The sequence below is a fragment of the Anopheles ziemanni genome, chromosome 2 (assembly GCF_943734765.1).
Source record: "Anopheles ziemanni chromosome 2, idAnoZiCoDA_A2_x.2, whole genome shotgun sequence".
Lineage (NCBI taxonomy): Eukaryota > Metazoa > Arthropoda > Insecta > Diptera > Culicidae > Anopheles > Anopheles ziemanni.
The window spans coordinates 10,618,447-10,639,643 of record NC_080705.1 but is presented as its reverse complement, the minus strand read 5'-3'; the positions used below and the strand labels follow the sequence as shown (position 1 = coordinate 10,639,643).

At 43.9% G+C, this 21,197-nt stretch overlaps 1 protein-coding gene across 1 annotated transcript; it reads left to right on the top strand.

The window, feature by feature from the left end:
- The first annotated feature begins 1,142 nt into the window (after positions 1–1,142).
- Positions 1,143–20,972, top strand: LOC131282857 (protein NDRG3). The gene is made up of 10 exons (XM_058312401.1): positions 1,143–1,360; positions 5,745–5,840; positions 12,228–12,421; positions 12,507–12,627; positions 12,695–12,836; positions 13,064–13,243; positions 13,381–13,501; positions 13,952–14,070; positions 14,970–15,054; positions 20,542–20,972. The coding sequence occupies exons 1-10, from the start codon at positions 1,143–1,145 to the stop codon at positions 20,970–20,972; spliced, it is 1,707 nt and encodes a 568-aa protein (XP_058168384.1).
- Positions 20,973–21,197: the final 225 nt, after the last annotated feature.

Sequence of the window (21,197 nt, the reverse complement as noted above, 5' to 3'; positions counted from 1 at the left end):
CACACACACACACACATAATTGTTGTCCACACGCACCTCTACCACACACCACAAACTCAAGAGAAAAGTTGTGAAAACACAACACCGATTTCGCACACATTTATTGCCACAAGAAGAAACACCCACTTTTCCCACCTTTCTCCACCCACACCCACACACACACACACACATCGCACATGAAAAAGGACAAAGTTTTCCACCCCGGCGCAGCTTTTTTGTGTGTTTGTACTCCGCTTTACGTTACGTTCCTATTTGGGCCGGTCATCTGTGGCACCTCGCGTTGCTAATGCTTTCTTAATGTCCTTGTTAAATCTGGGCTTGCTAGCGGGGGCGGGTGGGGAAGGCATTTGGCTCGTGCAAGATTACATTTTTCCGTTCGAACGCGGTTAGCTTTGTCTGGTTTGGTGGTGTTGGTTTTCATTTGGTCGGTTGTTTTTCCTACCTTTTTGTAGGTGATGGTGTTGGTATTTTTCTAATTCTTTTCGCTTCCTAGTTGTGCTCCATCGGTAGCTCGCCAATGTCGCGTTTGGTGTAGCGCTCACTTATTTCACAATGATCGTTTTTTGACTTTATTTTTTCTGTATTTCACTTTAGTTTAGCTTTAGTTTGTCGTACCTGTTCCGTGTCTCAGCTACATTTTGTCTTATTATGGTTTTTGTTCTTTTTTTTCTTTCTTTCTTTTTATCTTCTTTTTATGCTCAACCGTTTATGAAATCAACCGGAAACGCATTTACACCGGTCAACCAATAATTGCGATCGTTATGGAATGAATTTCTCCTACGTGAATTCCTTCGGTTTTTCTTTTGTGCTGTTTGGTTTGATATTTTTTATGTTTGGTGGCTTTTCAAATGCGCTTGTTCTATCATCTTGAATATTTGGTTTGGTTTGTTTTTCAACCAATTTTATACTACGATTTTCGCTGCTTTGTGCAACTTCGTTTTTTGCGATCCGTTGTTTTAAATTGAAATGGAATCCATAAAAATTGCAATCAAAATCCAACAACACCCACCACAAACATGACCTGTTCAACATGTTCAACATTGACAAAAAACAATATAAACAAAATCCCAACCCTCATGGCGTACATCCCTCACCCCCTCGCACCATACCCGCACCCCGTTCCGACGCTCGGTACAGTAAAGATGCCCCAGTCCGACGGGGGGTATGTTTCGCTCGGCGGCGGAGGCGGTGGGCTCAACTCGGCGATCTACAACTCCACCACCGAGCCGCAGTCCGGCCCGAAGACGGTGATGGAGACGGTGAAGCGCGTCATCGGGACGGCCATCGGGGCGCAGGACAAGCACGCGCTGCTGGAGCGCACCGGGGGCGGAGGGGCCCAGCCGTACATCGTCAGTGCCAGGTAAGGACACACCGGACGAAACCGCCAGGATTTCCGCCCTTCGCTTCTTCTTCGCCTCCCTCTTCCGCGTCCGCGCTGGAGCTTCTGCCGCTGCCGCTGCCACACTGCCGTTGCCGCTTCTCCTTCCGCCTATCTTTTTCTCTCTCGCCGCGTGTGTGTGTGTTGGTGGTTTTTCTTTTGTTTCTCACCCTCCTCAGTCGCATCGTTTCACGTTTCTTCATCCTCATCAAGTTTGCGGGTTTTCCCCGGCCCTACGGAAGCTTTATCCTTCCTTTTCCGTGATTTGTCGAACCATTCAGACCTCGAATGGTGCGTCAACCAAACTTCCCCGATCCGTTGCCATTGCTCTCATCGCCGTAACACTATCGCCGCATGATCCATTCCAGCTTTGGCAAGCAACTTTTCAACTTCATCCATCCCCATTCCACCTCTTCCCCTGCCTATCCCTCCGTCGATGGCACGAACTCTAAAGATAGCAAGCCGTGGGCCAGATTGCGTATGGCAAGCACCGGAAGCATCCAGGGATAATGTACTGTTTACCTAGGACACTTTTCCCCCACACACAGTGTGGGGTTTCCTCCTTCTTCTCCCGGTTGGTAGAAATTCAGGTCAACTGGGTTCAATTGCTCGCTTTATCCTCCTTCCTTCTAGGAAGGACCTTTGGTATGGTGAAGCGTTATAATGGATGTTGCAATTGGGTTTATTATAAGAAAACCGCAGAGCAATTGCAGCCGCAAAGTATAATCATTGTGCTTCGACATTGTGTTTGTGTGCTGTGTGTTTCAAGCGTGTGTGTATCCTTCGAAAACAGTCTGCGGTATTGTAGTTGGATATTTTAACTCACTACGATATTCAACATTTTATTGCGAAGCTGAAGTATCAAATAGTCTTCTGTAAGTTATAAAACTTTTTTAAAATGAACTGTCCCAGGTTTTTTGCTTTCATTCATTTGTCAAGAATTTAATAGTAAAAAGATAGAATAGAACTATTTTTTATGATTCCGTTTACTTTTACAAAAAAATATAACTAGCCGAGCCAAAGTATGAAAGTGTGATAAAAAGGAACAATCCTCTCTTTCTTTTATTGTTCTTTTGAATATCCTCAGAAAGGACATGAATTTGAAGTTGAAAGGAAGTTCGATGCTAGTATGGATAAGAAACGAGTAGTAAGCCAAGAGTCGCAACATCATTTGCATAATGATCGTATAGCTTGATTGTATTGTGTATGTCAGCTTTTTGACGATTTCAAGTCGATGTTCATTGGTGTACGATCAGCCGACAAACAAGCGACGAGTGATAGATTTGAGTAGGGAAGAAGAGAAAAAATAATCGAATTGCTGCTTGACGAAAGGCATAAATTATTGATGCGTCACTGGATCCTTCTATGAACGGGGAGAAAGATTTCCCGATTCCCCATGGCGGAAATGTTACACAGAATAGTTTCCGAACGTATCCCAGTCCACAAAGAAACACCAATCAGCATATGCTCATCCCGGGTTGGGCTCGGACGTTCTCGGCATGAGCAAGCTTTTTTTTCTCCTGGCCAGATGAAAAACGATGAACCGGATAGCGAATTTCCTTCCGACGAATTTGCCGACGGAAAATCATCGCCGGCATTTGTTGCGCCTCGCAGAGCACAAAATAGTAGCGATAGTAGTGTGTCTTCTCCAAAGGCCTGACTAGTTGGTGTGACCAACTCCGGTGACAAAAAAGCATCATCGATTCGTGCGGATTCGACCGATGCCTGGCCTCCGGAAGTTGTTCGATTGTGCACGTAGTTTAGCTTTGCTGCCCGAGCCTCGGAATCTTTTCACGTTCTGCCAGCGAGGCACGCACGGACGAATGTTACGGATTGGCGGACTTCGTTTCGCGCATGGCTGAAATCTGCGCCAAATCGGTAGAGGATAGGAGAGAAATACAGTCTTGACGCTTCGTTCGTGCTTCACCGAACGGGGTGAATCAATTTCCGGTCGATGGTATTGATTTTCGCTCCCCCCGAAAAACTTGCCGATCACCGACGGCGGCGAGCCCATGAGTTGTTGACGTTCGGTAAATAAAAATTATGCTATGAAAAATCGGATTTAGGTAAACAAGGAATCTCCGGTTGGGGCCGGTTTTATCTATTTTATCGAAGCTCGTCCCGCGTTGTGCTGTTCAAACATCGACTTAAATGCTACGTTTTCCCCACGGTATATCTACGAAGGAATTTTTAAGTGTATTTTAAGAATTTTAGCACATTTTGTAAGCGGATTGAACCGCACCTTTCTAACTGGCAGCCACTCTGTGTCGAAATAGTGATGAGGAATTTATTCTTCCCGTAGAATCTAAACGTGGGAACGACTACCAGAGCGCAAACCAAATGGCGACATGTGTCTCTAACTCAGGAGGGTATCGCAACAGATCGATAGCCCCGATGCCTTATCGAACGCCGCAGTCATTAGGGCGTCCCAAGAACGGCCCCACCTTCGTCCCACTTCGGCATCAACACACTGTGTTTAGACCGCAAATGACGGGCCCGGGCTTATCTTTATGTCAGTTTGCTTCAGTTCCCTCCGGTTTGGCAACCGAACCAGAATTTGTCCAACTTGTGTTTGGCGAGAAAGCACGCAGGGTTGTATGAGGGTTGATTTTTTTTATCACACTTGTGCAATCACGTTCATTTCATCGACGCGAATGTACAGATTCGGAACATGGTTTGGCCTTTTTTTATGTTCCCTTGCTTCATGTTCTTCGACCGCACAGCAGCCCACATGTCTCCAGAGCTTCTCCATTTTGTCGAGACCCCTCTTCTAATCCGCTTAAACGCTCGCTCTGCCTTGGCACAAAGAATATCTGTTGGCAAACGAATGGACGGTGGCTAGCCACTTTCTTCCAGCTGCCAGCATAATACTTGTCGTGATGGACTGAAACCACTTGTTAATTGCTGCATTATGCTACAAGCTTTACCTTCTCGATGCCTCGGTGAACGCGTCGTGTTCCGGTGTACATGAAGAACGAGATCTGCTGGCTTCATTCCAGAGATTCTCCCCAACGCCATGATGAACAAAAATATTTCCAAACTTCTGGTGGGAGGAAAAAAAGAAACGACCGGGAAATATTTTTCTACGTTTTTGATCTCTTAACAAAAATAAAAAAAAAATTGCTTGATTCAGTCGGCAAGTTTATATTTACCCTGCTCGTATAAAATATGCTTTTACTTCACATTCCCGCCCGAGTTTCGTTCCGGAGTTTTTCCGCTGCGGAGCTTTGTTATATTGAATTAATTCCAGCTCGATAGGAGGAAACGCACAAGAATTTTGCTACTTAATCTTCCGCTTCGTTCGAAGCTTTTATCCTCCGATAAGTGCCGGTTAGATATGTATGTAGATCGGGTGGGTGTTTTTTTATTTTCGTTTTTGTTTTGCCGACACGCTTCTATTTTTGTCTGCCGCGTAATAATCGGAAAGGAATTTTATCATGCGTGAATTTGCCTGTAGAATCGTTTGCAGCTGTCAGATTTGATTGAACAAAGATAGAATCGGCGCCCTTTTCGCGGGCATTATCCGAGCGGATGGGATTCGCTTGAACCACTTTTTCCGGGGAACTTTCCGGGGACTTGTTGAAGCTTTGCACCCCCGCCAAATGGTACACACACACTTGACTTTTCTCCCCGAGATCGAGGAAAACCGACCCTGTAACAAGGAGAGCTAGGATAACAAAAGGTAAGGTACGCAAGTTGAAGATGCTTACCTTCTTTTCTTTTCGTTGCTTCGTGTGAATGTGCTTGCTTTACGATTTCTGCCAACCGCTGCTGCTGCTGCTGTGCCATCGTGTGAGGGATCTGTTGCCATCGCCGCCATGCAAATATTATCACCGCAACTTTTACTCATGAATTCTCACATCAGCTAATCACGTCTTCTTCCCGCATTCCGTTCGATCAATAATCAATGTCCGCAAAGCAAGTTAAAAATCAGCTTAGCGCAGTTTTCACACTCAAAACAAAAACAAAAAATTTTTTAAAAAATACCAGAAAGTAACAGGATAGTGAATCAAGAAATGAAACAGATTAACACATCAATTCCACACCGTATACTCCACCCCACCCTCCCCTTCTGTGTCTTCCGTCATTCACTTACGATTTGATTTTTCGAAATTTTCTCTCCTCTTAAAACTTTTCCCAAACCTCCTCTGTTGCCCTTGCCACATGTGTGTGCCTGTGTGTGTTGTCCCTCTCTATCTATCGTTCCTACTAACTACTTTTTTGCAATCTGTTCCTTTTTCCTTTCGTTGTTTACTTTGCTACCCACACCCCTTGTTCTATTCCTCCCCCGGTTTGTGTTCGATTTGGTTTCGTTTTACTTTATATTTTTTACTACGTATGTTTTCGGCCTCTGCATGTGATTTAGTACTAATTTCAGAGATCGCGACAAAACCGGCAAAGCAGCGAACGCAAGAATGCCATCCGCACCAGCACACACTGCCGAGGAAGCTCGCCTGCTTGGGTAAGATTGATGCATTTTGTTATGATTTTTTTTCCTTTACCTTACTTTACTGCCCCCACCGCCCTCCTCTTTCTTCGGCATTTGCAAACGACCTGCATCGTCCGCGCGGGCGTTGGTGGGGATTTCGCGCCAAGCCCACCTTGAATGAGACGCGTGTATGATGCTTGGTTTGAGTTTTTGTTTTCAGTCCCCACAAAATCATCACTAACCATATCCCGGGTTCGTTAGTTAAGTTCTTTTTTTACTCAACTTTTGTTTAACCTGCTTGATGAAAGCACGACACCGTCCAACATTGAGACACAGCAATGTACAAACAAACAAAACAAAACAAACAAAACAAGCAAACAAACAAATCAACAACAGCTACCGAACAATCTGCTCAGCATACACTCAACGACTGGCTCCCCCTTATCATGCTCTCAAGCTCATCGTATCGCCGCGTAGTGCTCTCATTTTGTGGCAACCTATATATATTTACCTATATGATATACTTCTATTTCGCAAACATATTTATATACATTTTTTAATAGTACATAAGCATAATATAAACATATAGCCATCGATATAAAATCAGTGTTGCACCTGCGGTTGTAGCACAAGCTGGAATATAGTCGCAAACAGTATGTACAGTATGCTCAAATTTCAATAATGTTGTATAGCAAAATGAAAAAGATCCCTTTGGTGGCCCTCAAACTAGTTCTTCTATCGGTTTCAATACCTTTGCCTGCAAGCGCAAATCTCAGTTATACATTGAAAGCTTCGTAATGAACTTGCACTTCATTTGAATTAGAAGAATTGCTGGGACATTAGAAACGGGGTTTTGAAAAAAAAAGGAAAAAGGAAACCTTTTTCCACTCGGGAGGCAATTAAAAGTGCCCCACTCTGCCTGCCGTCACCAACTTTTCCTATTATTACATTTTCTTCCTCCATCATCGACCATCAACTCGATTAGAGAGAAGGAGCGTCGAACGTAGGACGAACGGCGTGCGCTTGAAACTGTGTCGATAATGGACAGAGGAGGCACCCGGAACAACGTCAGTGAAGCAGAGGAAGGAAGGAGTCTTAGTATAATTTCCATTATGCAACAATTTTCATAGCACAGGTCGTCGTCGTTTCGACAAGCGTGTAGAAAGACTTCTTTCAAGAGCAAGAAAATGAATAAGTTGAACACTGTTGGGGAAAAAGGAAGGGGACTACGGGGAAAAACGGATCGATGGCAAAATGAACAAAAGCTCTTATGCAACGAAGGGCGGGAGAGAAGGTGCAGCGCCCGAGAGAGCCGGCCGGGAAAATGTAGTCCGCAGGAAAAGTGCATTAACTTGCCTCCATTTTGTCCTCCCCCCTGCGCAGCGCGATCCTTATCGTTGGAAAAACGGAGGCCACTTCCTGGGTGAGTGGTTATAATTCATATGAGAACAAACCCCCTCCACCCTCCCTCTTGAACGTGGCAAGGAGTGGGGGGGATTATGGAAGGCTTCAAGGATCTTCCCTCATTAGAAGAGTAGTGCATTGTAGCACACAAGCCGACCAACGACACCGATGTCATGATGGACTCTTTGAAAAACCCTGCACAACACGTCGCTGTTTTCGCTTTTCACAATCTCCGGAAAAACATCCCACGCTGAAGTGTTTTGTTTACACATTCGATGCCGCGTCGTTGGGGGGTCCCGCTGTGTGTTTTTTCGCTGAGTTTTTATTCTTTGTTGCTGCCCCCTGGTGGAAAGTGCAGTCGTGGGCGGAAAAACGGACGCGTTTCCATGGGAGTCGCTTCCGAACGACGGTGCTTTTGTTCTACTCGTTTTGCTCGAGCCCGTCAAAGAAAAACTGCACGAGCCGGCATAAAAGTGATCAGCAAAAACAACACGTTTCGACAGGGAATTTATTACTTTTAACAAGATCCATAAGATATCCGGGCATTTTTCCTTCCATGCCAACCAGGGTTTGAGTTATTTGAACGGGTCGTCGTGCCAATCGTGGCGTGTATTTTTCGGCATCTTTTTGAGCTGCTTCGAAGCATCACCATGTTTGGGTTGTTGATAACCATCCGTTGGCATGGATCTCCTCGGTGCTTTATACGAGGATAATTGTTTACCCGTTGATGGTCTAAATAGTCATATGCTTTTGATGTGATTTCGTTATGCGCAACGGTGAACGAAATCACGTTGAAGAATGTGTAACGTACTTCCAGTGTTAAGGTGTGGTACGCGAGCTTCACTAACATGGTTGGCAAATTAGCATGTCTTGTTTTGTTGCGTTGTGCCGTGAACGAGATCGCACCCTTATCCAACTCTCGCGAAATACTACGAACTACGTGTTGTGTTGCCGGGTAAGAAACCAGCTCCCTGAAGTGCTGAGCTCTGGTAACGAGTGCCATTTTCGACTTATGTTGAGCTTGAAACTACTCGAAATGGATGGTGATAAGCAATTGGGGTGTGTGCGCTTTATTTCCGGTGAAGAAGGAAAAGAAACACCAACAAGAACGGCCGAGGTTGGCACTTTGGGTGCGTCTTCATGACTGGTTTCATGCTGACCAGGTTTTGTTATTTATTACGCAGCCACGCTCCAATGAGCGTCTTCGTCATGCGGCAAGCTAACCGGTATTTACTGGAAAAGGGCTGAGCGACGCACAAACGTCGACGATGGGTGGCAGGAAAGGAGGGGAGCAGTAAAAAATCAAATCTGGAGTAAACAAGCTCCCTCGGATTACCCAGCGACATGCAAGTAAGACGCAGAAGTCGCCTGATTGCGGCGTGACACCATAATGATGTCCCCCGAATTGTGTTTGATACTGTTCATTAGATTTTCTTGGTGTCCTTTTTGGGTGTGGGGAGCTAGAGGACTAGACTAACTATCCGAACAAATCGATCCGACATCACAAAGACCTTTTCATCTTCAAATACAGTTCTTTTGCATGGAAGAAAGATACCTTTGCGAAATTGCTCCTTGGCTTGTTTCCAATGATTAAGGTTGAAGATATGCAAATTTCTTTTTGCAAGTGTTTAGTTTGTCGCAATTTGTTGCGATTGTGTAGAACAATGTCGCCCGTTTGCTTGGAGGTCTTTACTCCCCTCCGATAGTAGGTTTTCGCAAATCAGGTTGATTCTTTTTGAAAATGTTCTACAGTGTTATGTCAACAAGGGTTCGAGTTAAAACATGGGAAACAATATTTCAATGTTGGGTTTTCTTCTCGGTGGAAAAGGCTCTGCTCCAATTCCAACTCGAGTGCGACGGCTTCCGAAAAGGGGTGCCCCATCTTCCGGTGGGGGTTGCGCAATCTGCTCGAATTTTTCAACAACAACAACAAAAAACTCATCTCCCGGAATTCCCCCCAAGTCGTCGCCCATTGTTTTTGGCAGGTTGCCTTGACATCGCCCGAAGTTCCTCCATTCGAGAGGATGAGGGATCGAAAATGGATTCCGGTAAGTTTAATCAGTGACATCAGTCGTCGGCTAAATTTAGTCCAAAGCGGAGGACAACCATGCGGGCCAATGCGGGAGTCGACAGACGTGTGTGTGTGTGTCACTGGGTAATGCAGTACTGCGCCATCCGTCATGGGCTTTTGGGATGGGGACATTTTTCGTACGAGTTTTGCGAATCGAGACCAACCAACCGACCGAGGGTATGTGTGAACGGTTCGGTAAAGTCGTAAACTTCGGGCATCACTCGCCATATTTGCTCTGTAAACATCCCTCTCCTCCAACCTTGGCAAAGATAATCGTCCTTTCATGGGGATGCGAATTAATTAGTCTATCAAATCCAGATCAATTTCGCTGGCGCACGTTTCGGGACGGAGAAACCGATTATACCGGCTTGCCGATGTTTACTTTTCCGTTGGGTTATTGGAAACCCATTCGGGACGCGGGATCTTGTTTGGTTTGGCTTTCGCCCACAAGTGATGCGTATTAAAAATAGCTTTCATTTAAAATAGGCACGTCGTTGTGCGACATGCAATTTGTTTCGAGGGTAAACTTAAAACCAAATAACTCTAAATGAACCTGCACATGGGCTTGAACATTGATGAATTCTTCGGTAAACTAACGTCCAGAATGCTCGATTTGTCTGGCTCCACTTCCGTCCGGGGGGGAGGAAAAAGCACACCCTCGAGGAAAATTAAACCTCCTCGTGCTTGTTTTTGTTCTATTCGTTAGCTGACATTCTAGCAATTCATTTCCCGGCCATCGCGGAAAGCGTCCGTGAAAAGGTCAAAAAGCTGCCCCTTATCACATCACGGCGAGAAAGGTTGAAATGATAAATTGTTCCATTGAAACCTTTCCCCGGCGGACGCACGTTGTCCTAACAATGACAGACTGCCAAAAGTTCTTCCGCCTGTGGAAAATCGTTTAATACCGTCCGGGGCAATCGCCGGGCAAATATGGGGTATGTGTGTGTGTGTGTGGAGTGGCCTTTGACCTGATGATTGGTAAAAAAAATAGGTGGATGTTACAGCCAGGTCGGTACGAAGGGATTCTTTGCCGGAGTGCCCTGCGTTGGAGAGGTTTCAGGTGTTTTCCGAGACCCTCCAGCCAACGGTCCTTTCCCATTATCTTTTCACATGCCTCATCGTCCTTTTTTCCCCCCGCACCACAAAAAAAAGGTGGAAACAAGTGGCATATGATTTTTTTTCCACCGGCATTTGTAGCGGAACTTTTGTTGAATTCTGTGTTAACCCAACGGGTTGCCATAGTAACCACCGGTGGTTCGGCGCGCCAGCCAGTCGTCGGAGTGTGTTCGATTTTCTCGTCAGCCCATCCCACAGGCGAACCGGGTGGAAAATAAAATACCCAGGCCAGTGTGAACAAAATCGCATAACGACTGAAATCGAACACTTTTGTCGAAGGACATAATCGTCCTGTTGGGCGGGGGGAGGTTGTTTTTTAGCCTTATAGAATCGAATATATTTGCTAAAAATAATGTTGTCTCGTGTTCAATTTGACTTTCTGGCTATGGCAAGCCTTAACCGTCCGTCCGTTCGTGGATGGGAAAATAAAAACGGCCCCATTTACCAGCGCTTCTCTACTCTTTTTTGCTGCCTGTGGCATAAATGATGGAATATGGGTTTTCCGATGCTTCGCACTGGCTTGGCTGTGGGACCCAGGTGGAAAGCGATACTATTACGTAACAACCCGGGCGCACAACTTTTTCCCACTCCCAGATCCGCGCGTCACCGCATTTGCTCGGAATCGATTGAAGTTGCCAAAATTTGCTTTACCGCTGCCGAGCGCGGGGAAGAATTTGTTAAGAAAAGTAAACCATCCCACAGAGTTAACAATTTGCAAAATTCTCCGCATCAGAAAAAGAAAACTCACCCACCCCGCTTCGCCAAATCAAACCGTCTTCGGCCGGCGATTCATTAGGGCTTGGGGCAGCAAATATTTTGTCCGCCTCATCTAGCCTTACGCTTTGGCGAAAACTTCCCCGAAGGCGCGTTATTGCTTCAGTCGGGAAAGTTGCGAAGGACACCGAAGGCCGGCAAGTTTTCGGGGGTGGGCCGCCCGTGCAAAAAGCGCTTCGATTGGAAACAGCCAGGACCCAAAACTCAGATGAAAGAAAACAGACTGGAATCTGTAACAGGCTATTCTACCAGCTATCTGACTGGTTGGTTTCTAATCAACGTCGGGGTAGGTTTGATATTGTTCGCAGGCGTATTTTATGAACCAAAAATCGAATGATTCATGGGAAAAACAGGGTGAACGCGAATGTATGTTCGACTGATTTGTAATTTAATATCTTGAACTTTATCGACTGTTCGTAAAGATCTTCGATCTTGTTAGTTTTTATGATGGGAATCTTCTGTTCGATGCAATAAAAAGATCAAATTTTGTTTAACCTAATGTGCAACATTTTTTGCATGATTCAGTATTCAATTTTCAACAGTTACTAGTGGAACAGCTTGTAGTAAATTATGTTCCTTCTTAGTAGAAAAGAGCTGTATCTATACATAGCTTTATAAACTTTTTGTAGGTTCTATTCGGGATAGATAGAAAATAGAATAGTCTTTTTCGTAATCGATAAATAGAAAATTGTATTGCCTAAAAGTCCTTTGAACTTTTGAGACAAGATTCTCACATCTCAATATATGATGCAATATGATCTAAATATATAAGAAGTGTCCTAAGCGAACGTTGAATGGTAATAAAGGCCTTGGGCATTATTACGTCGCATGGATGGGACCAGTTTCAGTCCCTCATGGTATTACGATTGTTTACTTCGATCGTTGCTTCTTGTGGGACGAAAAATCGTCATCGTCACTGAATGCAATGCGCTGGGACGTCCCTGAGTACGACCCCGAATCCGTAAACGATAGCGGCACTGCGTAACCACAGCAACAGCCCCGTACCGGTCAAGACTGACTCCATCCGCTTCGATCCTCTTTATTCCGCCATGCAGAGCGATGCCGGTGGACCCGATGGACGACATTGAGCTGCGCTCGGTGCAGCTACAGTATCCGAACCAGCGCGGCTCGATAGTCGGCTCGTGCGACCTACGGCGCGTCCCGACGGACAAGGGCGACATTCTGGTGGCGGTGCAGGGCGATACAACGAAGCCGGCGATCGTGACGTACCACGATCTGGGATTGAACTGTGAGTGTTGCGTCGGGGCGGGATGTAATCCCACACTGGATATGGTTTTGTAATGGGACTCTTCTTTTTTTTCTACTCAACTCAGATGCATCAAGCTTTGCCGGGTTCTTCAACTTCCCCACGATGCGCTCGCTGCTGGACAACTTCTGTGTGTACCACGTGAACGCACCCGGCCAGGAGGAAGGTGCTCCGACGTTCCCGGAAGAGTGAGTATATTTGTCTCCTATCCCTAATGAAACCCATCTGACATTTTTCCTTATAATCTCTCCACAGCTACGTGTACCCCACGTTCGACGAGCTGGCATCGCAGCTGTTGTTTGTGATGACACACTTCAATTTGAAATCCATCATCGGGTTCGGCGTTGGCGCTGGGGCAAACATTCTTGCCCGCTTCGCCCTGGCCAATCCGGATAAGGTGAGTCTTGAAGCTTGTCTGTCGCCGCGTGGAAGCGCTGTGCTGATAACGAGCATGCTCCAATTCTGTGCTCGGCACGAAATCGTTGTCACCCCCCGCGGAGGATGAGTGACACCCACCATCGCGTTCAGGACTGAACACGCAAGCGAAGGACCATGACAGCATTTTAGTAGAGCAAGGATGGAACCGATGGGTAAAAAACAATTCAATTTCGTCCAATTCGACAGGTCGGCGCACTCTGCCTTATCAACTGCAGCTCGACGGCGGCCGGCTGGATCGAATGGGGCTACCAGCTGCTGAACACCCGTAATCTCCGCACGAAGGGCATGACCCAGGGTGTGCTGGACTACTTGATGTGGCATCACTTCGGGCGGAATCCAGAGGAGCGCAATCTGGATCTGGTTCAGGTGAGTGCATTCAAGCGAGCCAAATGATACGACATATTGTTGGGGTCTAGTCTAGTGTACTAATATTAACATGTTGTCTCTCCTTCTCTATACAAAAATGCCCACACACACGCCTGTCCTAATGTTTACGTGTACAGCTGTACAAGAGCAACTTTGAGCGTTCGATTAACCCAGTTAACTTGGCCATGCTGATTGACGCCTACATTAAGCGTACGGATTTGAACATCGCCCGAACACCTTCCGGCTCACCACAAACAGGTAAGCAAATTGCGATCTGTGTAGAATGGCTGAATATGTTTTTACAGGTTGTGCTGTCAAGTTTAATCTTTTGCCAAACATTTGCAGTATAGAAATAAACTTTAACACTGTGTTCACATACATTTGAAAACATCCTTAGCATTACACTATCGACTTTCTAGAGGTTTACAGTTTGTTATATCAAGCAATTTAATTCGAGTTTTTCTGGTGTTGTGGAAATTATTTATTGTTTTGAGATTTACATTAAATCACTTTCGCCAGAAGGATAATTTTCCCATTTCCTACAGAACTCTAGCGCAATTATCAGCTATCGGTTGATTGGATTTCTATTAAATTTTAATCATGTTAATCTATATCCTTTCGCTTCGGCCCGGCTCTGCGAAAGGCCTTTCGCACCGATGGACACCACGTTAATGCTTGTTTTAATTTTGTCTCTTCGCACAACCGCAGTTGCCGCCCCGTCGCTGAAGATGCCCGTGCTAAACATTACTGGCGCGTTATCGCCCCACATCGATGATACAGTAACGTTCAACGGTAGACTTATCCCCGAGAAGACTAATTGGATGAAGGTAATTTCATTTTAATTCCAACGACGTCAATCGACGCCATCCGACGCGTCGTCGGTCTTTCCCTTCTTCGACGAATATGCGTTTCCGTGTCGTTAGTTCTGACCATGCACGTGGGTGTGAGTGTGTGTGTGGAACACGTGCGGAATGTTATTTCCGCCGTCGAATTCCACTGTCCGTTGACAGAGCGTGGTGGTGGATAGGGGGTTTCAGTTTCGGGTGTGGTTTTGGGTTGAAGCGGTAACTAATGGACGAAGGATGTGACCACGTTTCACCGTTTCACTTCCCGTTCTGCTCACATCGATCTGAAATAATGCAATTACGTAACGTGTCACAGGTACTTCCTTGTCTTTCATGACTCTACCCAGCATATTTTTTCTGCAATGCGTTTAAATAAAAATAAATAATCGCCGTGCAGCAGACTTTGTTTCAGCATTCCAAATTACGTAAATATGTGATAAACATAGGAAAAAGTATTATTTTTATATATATTTTTATTGCCTCCGAACCTTGATAGTGCAGTATTGAATACAAATGGTAACGCTCTGATAAACCTAAAGACCAACCCTGTGATGAAGGATACACTGTTCGAGTCACGTTTGGTCAGGACCTGATGATTTCTTAGAATTTGGAGCTTCTAAATTATGCTTCCGTCGTAGTTTGACAGAACGGAAAAGCGTAGGAAGAAGGTACCATCTGGTGGTAAAAGTTTTCGGAGTGGAATTTCTTCGTCGGAAAAGTTAAATTCAAGCATTTTCATTCGTCACAATTTTGTAAGTCGTATGCAATAAGTGAGGGGGATGTAAGGTCTGGGAGGACACCATTTAAAGTCTTTCAATCATCGTTCATTCAAACGATCCTTCTTTGGTTTGGTTACTAACACGTGGTCCCTTACATTTTAGATCTCCGATTGCGGTTTGGTACTGGAGGAGCAACCGGGCAAGCTGGCCGAAGCATTCCGACTGTTCCTGCAGGGTGAAGGCTACGGTAAGTGTTAAATTTTCCGACTTCCCACACCCGTACTAGTGATGTAAGAGTATTGCGCGCATAGTACACACATTTCAACTTGAGCCAACCCGATCAATAAACCAGTCGAGTGCTAGAGAGTGTCCACCCCACCGTACAGTTGAGATGCAGTTTTAGAGCCGTATTAAGAAATCGATATGTCCGGAAGTCGTAACATAAATATGATACTCAAACAGTCCTTGACCGCGAAATTAATAACTGGGCAGGCGAATCGAGCAGATCTGTGAAGCATTGGCGCAAGAGTACACTGTGAAGGAGGGCAGTCAGAATTGGAATAAAAGTAAACCGAAGTAGTATTCCTTATACACTTACACGCTGAAATACACGCGCACACTGACAACACACCACCGCGTTAAAGCGCACACATACACGCTATACCGGCGCGACCACAACATGGTTAGCGTAAGGGTAAGAGTTGAGGGACGGACGCCCCATCTGGAGGACGTACACGATCTGAGAATCTTAGCTATTTGATATGCTTTGCTTTTATTTTGTGAATGCGCGAATTGAGCTACCAAAGCGGCGGAATGCATTCGAAGCGCCAAACATATAAATATCCATTTTCACAACATGTTTGCTCAACAAATATCGCTCTGCATTCTTCATGCATTGATCGTTGATGTCGCTCGGGATGTTCCATATAGTACGCCATAGACACTGCCATACATGTTTCGCTAATATTATCGCAGGGAAAGGAGCAAGAGCTATCACCATAAAACAACTGCATCCTTAAGTATCTTTTTCCACCAGTTCACCTTACCTCATATACCAAGAGAAAGAAAATTGTCAAAAAATGTCATCGATCAGCAAAGAATCAGTATGAGACGTTCAGTAAAAAAAAAAACATACATCCCTTGTCTGTCTGGACACAAGCACACAATTATTTCACCAAATGAATGCCATACGATTCACGACACATCATATCATTCGAGACGTGGTAAAAATATGCCACTACCAAATCGAAGGTCTGAAATTCCAATCATTCACTTATAAGAGGCTCATTCAAACAAACAAAAAAAAAACACTCACACAATAACCCGCTCATTAGACCGATAGCATTGGTTTCATTATGAATTAATATGATCGCTACTGGATAAGTTCAATATTTGTACCAGCAGTCTGTGCGAATCGAAATACGGGAAACGAACAAACGAACAATAATAAACCGCTGAACTAATAACTTGAACTTTGAACAGAATCAAAACGATAAAACTAGTCATAGTTTCCAAATGCATATAAACATAAATATATAGGACAAGCTAATCTAGTATGGCTTTAATTGGCAGTGTTGAAACTGACTTTGACGCTAAAATTTAGACAATGCGTTTTCACGCAGAAGTAGCAATTTTGACCTTATTTGTGATTCGTTTGTTCACATACAGTTCTTCCAGCAAAGGTTCACACTAGCACAAATGAAATCAAAATGTTTGTTTGTTCTGTTTTCACCAGGAAAGAATGATTGGTTGATAGGTTAAAATAGAATTGTTGTTATGTAACAACGTTTCGTTGAATGAAAGGAAGAGACATGCAAAAATGCAGCGAAAGACGTAGGGAAAGTGAGTGAGTTGAACTATCAATCCAATGGATCAGTGGGAGATGGAAAGCACGATGTGTTACGATGAATTTATAGTAAATTTAAAATTTAAAATTGCAATAAAGCCGAAAGGAAACTAGCTTGTTTGAGCTTTGAGAAAACTACCAAACCCAGACAAGCTTGACGTTGATATTGAAATCCACTTGCTTTTCATTTAGATTTGCGTTTCTTTACTCATATTCCACCCCGATTATCAAGCATTGAATTCTTGTGAATCGCACGTATTTTACGGTATAACTTAATCTTTGTGGAAAATCCTATCTACTTCATTTCATTTTATGGTATTGGTGTGGAATCTTTTTCACTGAAAATTTCAATCTTACATATTCATAAATCAGATAAATTCATACTTTATTTTCAATTTATTCTTCGCTGTAATAGATCATTCTTGCTCCCTTCGTCATGTACCGTTGCAGATTGCAACAATCGTATTGGTAGAATCGTGTGCGTGTGTGAATGTGTGTATTAAGGAACGTAAAATTCGATGTGTATTTCAGTGTGTATAAAGCGTATCAAGGAAGTCCTTTTCGATCATTTATAAGCTTTCTCTTTTCAACCATAAATCTGTCCAACATAGAGGAAAGGGATCTACCTAAATTTAATATGATTTCGTTACAAACTGCTATCCAAATGTTTGCGTTAAGCGAATGCGAATCTACAATGAGTGCTCACAATGTTTTTTATTGGTTTTAATTGATTTATATTTGCATTACTGTGTACTATCTTCCATGGAAACATTTGTTAATTTATGTGCAAGCAAAATATCATCTTACCCACTCAAGCTCATATCACATTTTTGCGCCTTATGGATTTAGCTCACGCAATTATTATTTTGCTCATAACACCATCTATGTCCTTTATTTTTAGCCGTTGGAGCTTTGCAAAAACTAGGCAAACTATCTCGCGCGGGGACGGTAGAAAGTTTGTCCCAGTAGAACGCCACGCTACCCCGTTTCCGTTTTGGTCTTCCTCGATCGGTCTTGCTTCTAAGAGTTGCGCTGCAGCAGTCCGTATTAAACGCCTCTAGATCGGGCGAAATAAGGTTTATCATCCTCATGTTTCCCGCCGTTGTGCTATGTCGCCTTAAGAAAACCCAGGTTCTTGCATGAACTTTATAAATTAATTTTGGAAAACATATTCACAAACCTAAGTCATATAAAATGGATATAAACATTTGAAAGCACAAAGGGGAACTCAAAGTATGTGCGTACGTTTTTGAAGCATGTAAAATTCGAACTGTACTGCTAAAGGACACGGTTTGTATCAAGTAATATTTTGAAGTGTTCTTAATATCCCGCTACTGAGAGAAGGTAGTATCGTCAAAAACGAGTTGTAACATATTTTGCAAACCAAAGATTGACCTAACAATCTGTGTTATTCCTTTGGGTGTTTGAAAAACGTACGCCCATACATAATGTTCTCATCCCTATTTCTACTCTGAGTGATAAGTGCGCGCAAAACGATTCTAGCCCGCTACCGGGTGCCATCGTAAGACGTCGTTAGTTTAAGACTATAGTTAATTTCGCGTTTAAGTCGCTATTTCAAGCGTCGTTGAAAGCGTGTAGAAAGTATGGAAGTCCAAATTGGAAAAGTAGATAAATAAATCTTAACAAAGATTGAGTACAATCTTTCGACCCCGTTTGGTGGCATCCCCTTTGGATGCACTCAACATAAACAGTCACAATTACCCTTACTCTTATGTTTTCTGATCACATCACCCCTTTTTGAATTCATTCCATAATTCTTCACTTTGTGCAATAATTGATTAGCTTTCTAAGAGTCGTTTTGAACCAGACGGGTCGGCTTTAATAACACTTTCATTACAACATTGTTTGCATTTGTTTTTTTTTATCGAACCATAATAGTGTTATTAATTTACATACAAGTAGTGCCTATAGTGAAATAACCTTTAAACATGGGAGAATGAACGAAACTATTGCTAAACGTTGCTGTGTTTCTTGCAGTGTAAAGCCTTGCCTGCGATTGTATTCTGCTCTTACAATACAGACTAAGTTTATGCTTTCTCACACCCACGGTCGCGTATATCCTTCACTTGCAAGCTACATAACCACAGTCGATCACCGTAATGGCGTGATCGCGTTCACACAATTCCATCATCCTTCCGCAACCAAGGAAGCAAGCTAAATCTTTCGTGGAATGTATTTTCTCTCCACAGTTGCGAAGAAACTTGCCTCACCCACTAAAGCAAAGGCACCGGCTGGTCTCTAAGCAAAACAAAACATACAAAACAAAACATGTTACCGTGCTAAAGCTTGTGCGGTTGTAGCTGGAGCAAATGATCAAGCGAGAGAACGTGCCGCCCGTTCGCTTTTCCAACTCTTTTTAATTTCGAATTTCTATTAGTTTCCGTTCTTTATCGATAGAGCTGGCAAAGCAGCGCCCGTATGCCGTTTGCAATCAATTTACGCCGTTTAGTTATCCATTGCGAACGATCGTTTATCGTTGATCATGTTTCGTTTGCATCCTGTTCATCATCGATCCGGCTCTCGTATTAACTCTTCTGTTTTAAATAATTTCTATTCTCTGAAATCTTCCGCTGTTATCTTCTTCTGTTCGTTATTTTCATTATATTTTTTGTTGCGTTTAAAAATGTATACTATGAAGCGATATGTAATAAATTATTAAAGAAAAACCCGCGGATGCTTGCATTTATTTTACACACATAAAGCTTTGAAAGAAAGACAAATTATTTGCACGAACAACTAGACTTCGCTTAGGAAAAGTGGAGGTTCTTTCACAAGATCGTTTCTTTCATTGGCAACTTTTGGATCCATTCCACACGATTTCCATAAACTGAAGAAAGTGTACTCTTTAAAAGAGATGTTATTTTTTTCCAATTTGGTAAAAATATTCTTGGTCGAAATTGACGATCATAACGTTAATTCTACGGAACGCCCAATTCGATCGTAGTACAATGTGCATGGGAAAACACTTTGCCTCAGTAGATATATATATAATGCAGATTGAGCGCTTAAGGGGACGGTCACACGCAACAGTTGGAGAAATAGTAGATAACGCCGCACTGCTAGTAAGGAATATAAAAAAAATACATGGTATCCCTATGAACGATTCGTATACTTTCATCGAAAAACAAATGTGAACAATCAAATAATCAATTATAATCAAATTTTTGCTATCACTATCAGCATCCATCCATCAACTCGTAATCGTATCCTTGCATAAAACATTCCCATCGACTCGTTCATACTATCATCACCTCATGCAGTAAACGTTACTATGTACAATGTTTCGCTTTTTGTATAGATTTGTTTCGGTTATACTTGAAGAATGTTACCTTTTTTGTTTTCTTTCGTGTCTTTTTTTTTGCCGCCAATTGCTAACATATTGTTTAACAATTATTTTCGTTTCGAGCGCACAGTCGTTACGAGGCTACAATATTTAATGTTTATTTTGAAACACTGTGCAAGGACAGGAAGAAACCGTCTCAAACATCCCACCTAGACCGGAAGTAGTCACTCCAAGAGGAAGTTTTTTTTTTGATCTGATAGATGTCAAACATACATTGAACTTTTCGATTGTCTTTGCCTGAGGTGTCTCTCGTTTTTCGGTAGCCATTCCGGAGAAGCCGGTCCTAACTCGAGACTAACTACTAGCAACCATCCATTCTTCCTCACCTGATACAAACATTGAATCTTCGCGCGGAATCATATTAATTAAATGTAATCAGTGTATATTTTCTACCAAAAACAGAGAAAATATAAAAACCAACCAATTATAACGACTAGCTCATTTGCGAAACATCATCCCATCAAAGACACGCACCTCGCTTTTATCAGCTACAGCTATTAATCGTACTAATGGTGTTGAGGCAGCACCAACATTTTCACCGCATGCTAAATACCATACTACCACTGCTGCTGCTGCTACTGCTGCTACTGCTGCTGCTATGGCAACTGCAATCAACCGCCACAACAACAACAACAACAACAACAACAATGAAATGGTGTCGTGCAATAACCACAATCAAGAGTTCGACAAGCTGAACGGCAACGTGATGGCGCTGGCGGGCGGTGGTGGTGGCGGTGGCGGCGGCGGTAGCTCCGAACAGCCAGCAGCGGCCGGAGGCAACGGCAACGGAAACGGAAGCGGTGGCATCGGCATCACAGCAACGGCGAATATCTCGAGCACCGGTAGCGCGTGCATTGGCGGAAGCGCCACCAGTGCGGCCATCTACGAGAGCCGGTCGAAGAATGGCGCCATCCGAATAACGGAGAACCCGCTGCCCGAGAACGTGGCGTGCTAGAAAAGAGACATATCGGGCCGGAACGATGATGGCCGGCCGGTGGAATTGATAAATCGTTCCGATGGGGATGATGATGATGGGAGAGTACCAAAGGATGGCGCGTTAAAGTATGGACGGCAGGAAGAAAGGCGACACAGTTTACCGTTGGACCAGTGGGTGTGGCGAAAGTCGTACGCCTGGTGCGGGGACGGCGAGGAAGGCGTTGAAGAGGATGAGGGCGAGGAT

Coding starts and splice junctions, on each gene's coding strand:
- LOC131282857 (XM_058312401.1), top strand. CDS start 1,143: ATGCCCCAGTCCGACGGGGGGTATGTTTCGCTCGGCGGCGGAGGCGGT. Junction 12,628..12,694: donor GCTCCGACGTTCCCGGAAGA/GTGAGTATATTT, acceptor ATCTCTCCACAG/CTACGTGTACCCCACGTTCG. Junction 15,055..20,541: donor CCTGCAGGGTGAAGGCTACG/GTAAGTGTTAAA, acceptor GTGTTGAGGCAG/CACCAACATTTTCACCGCAT.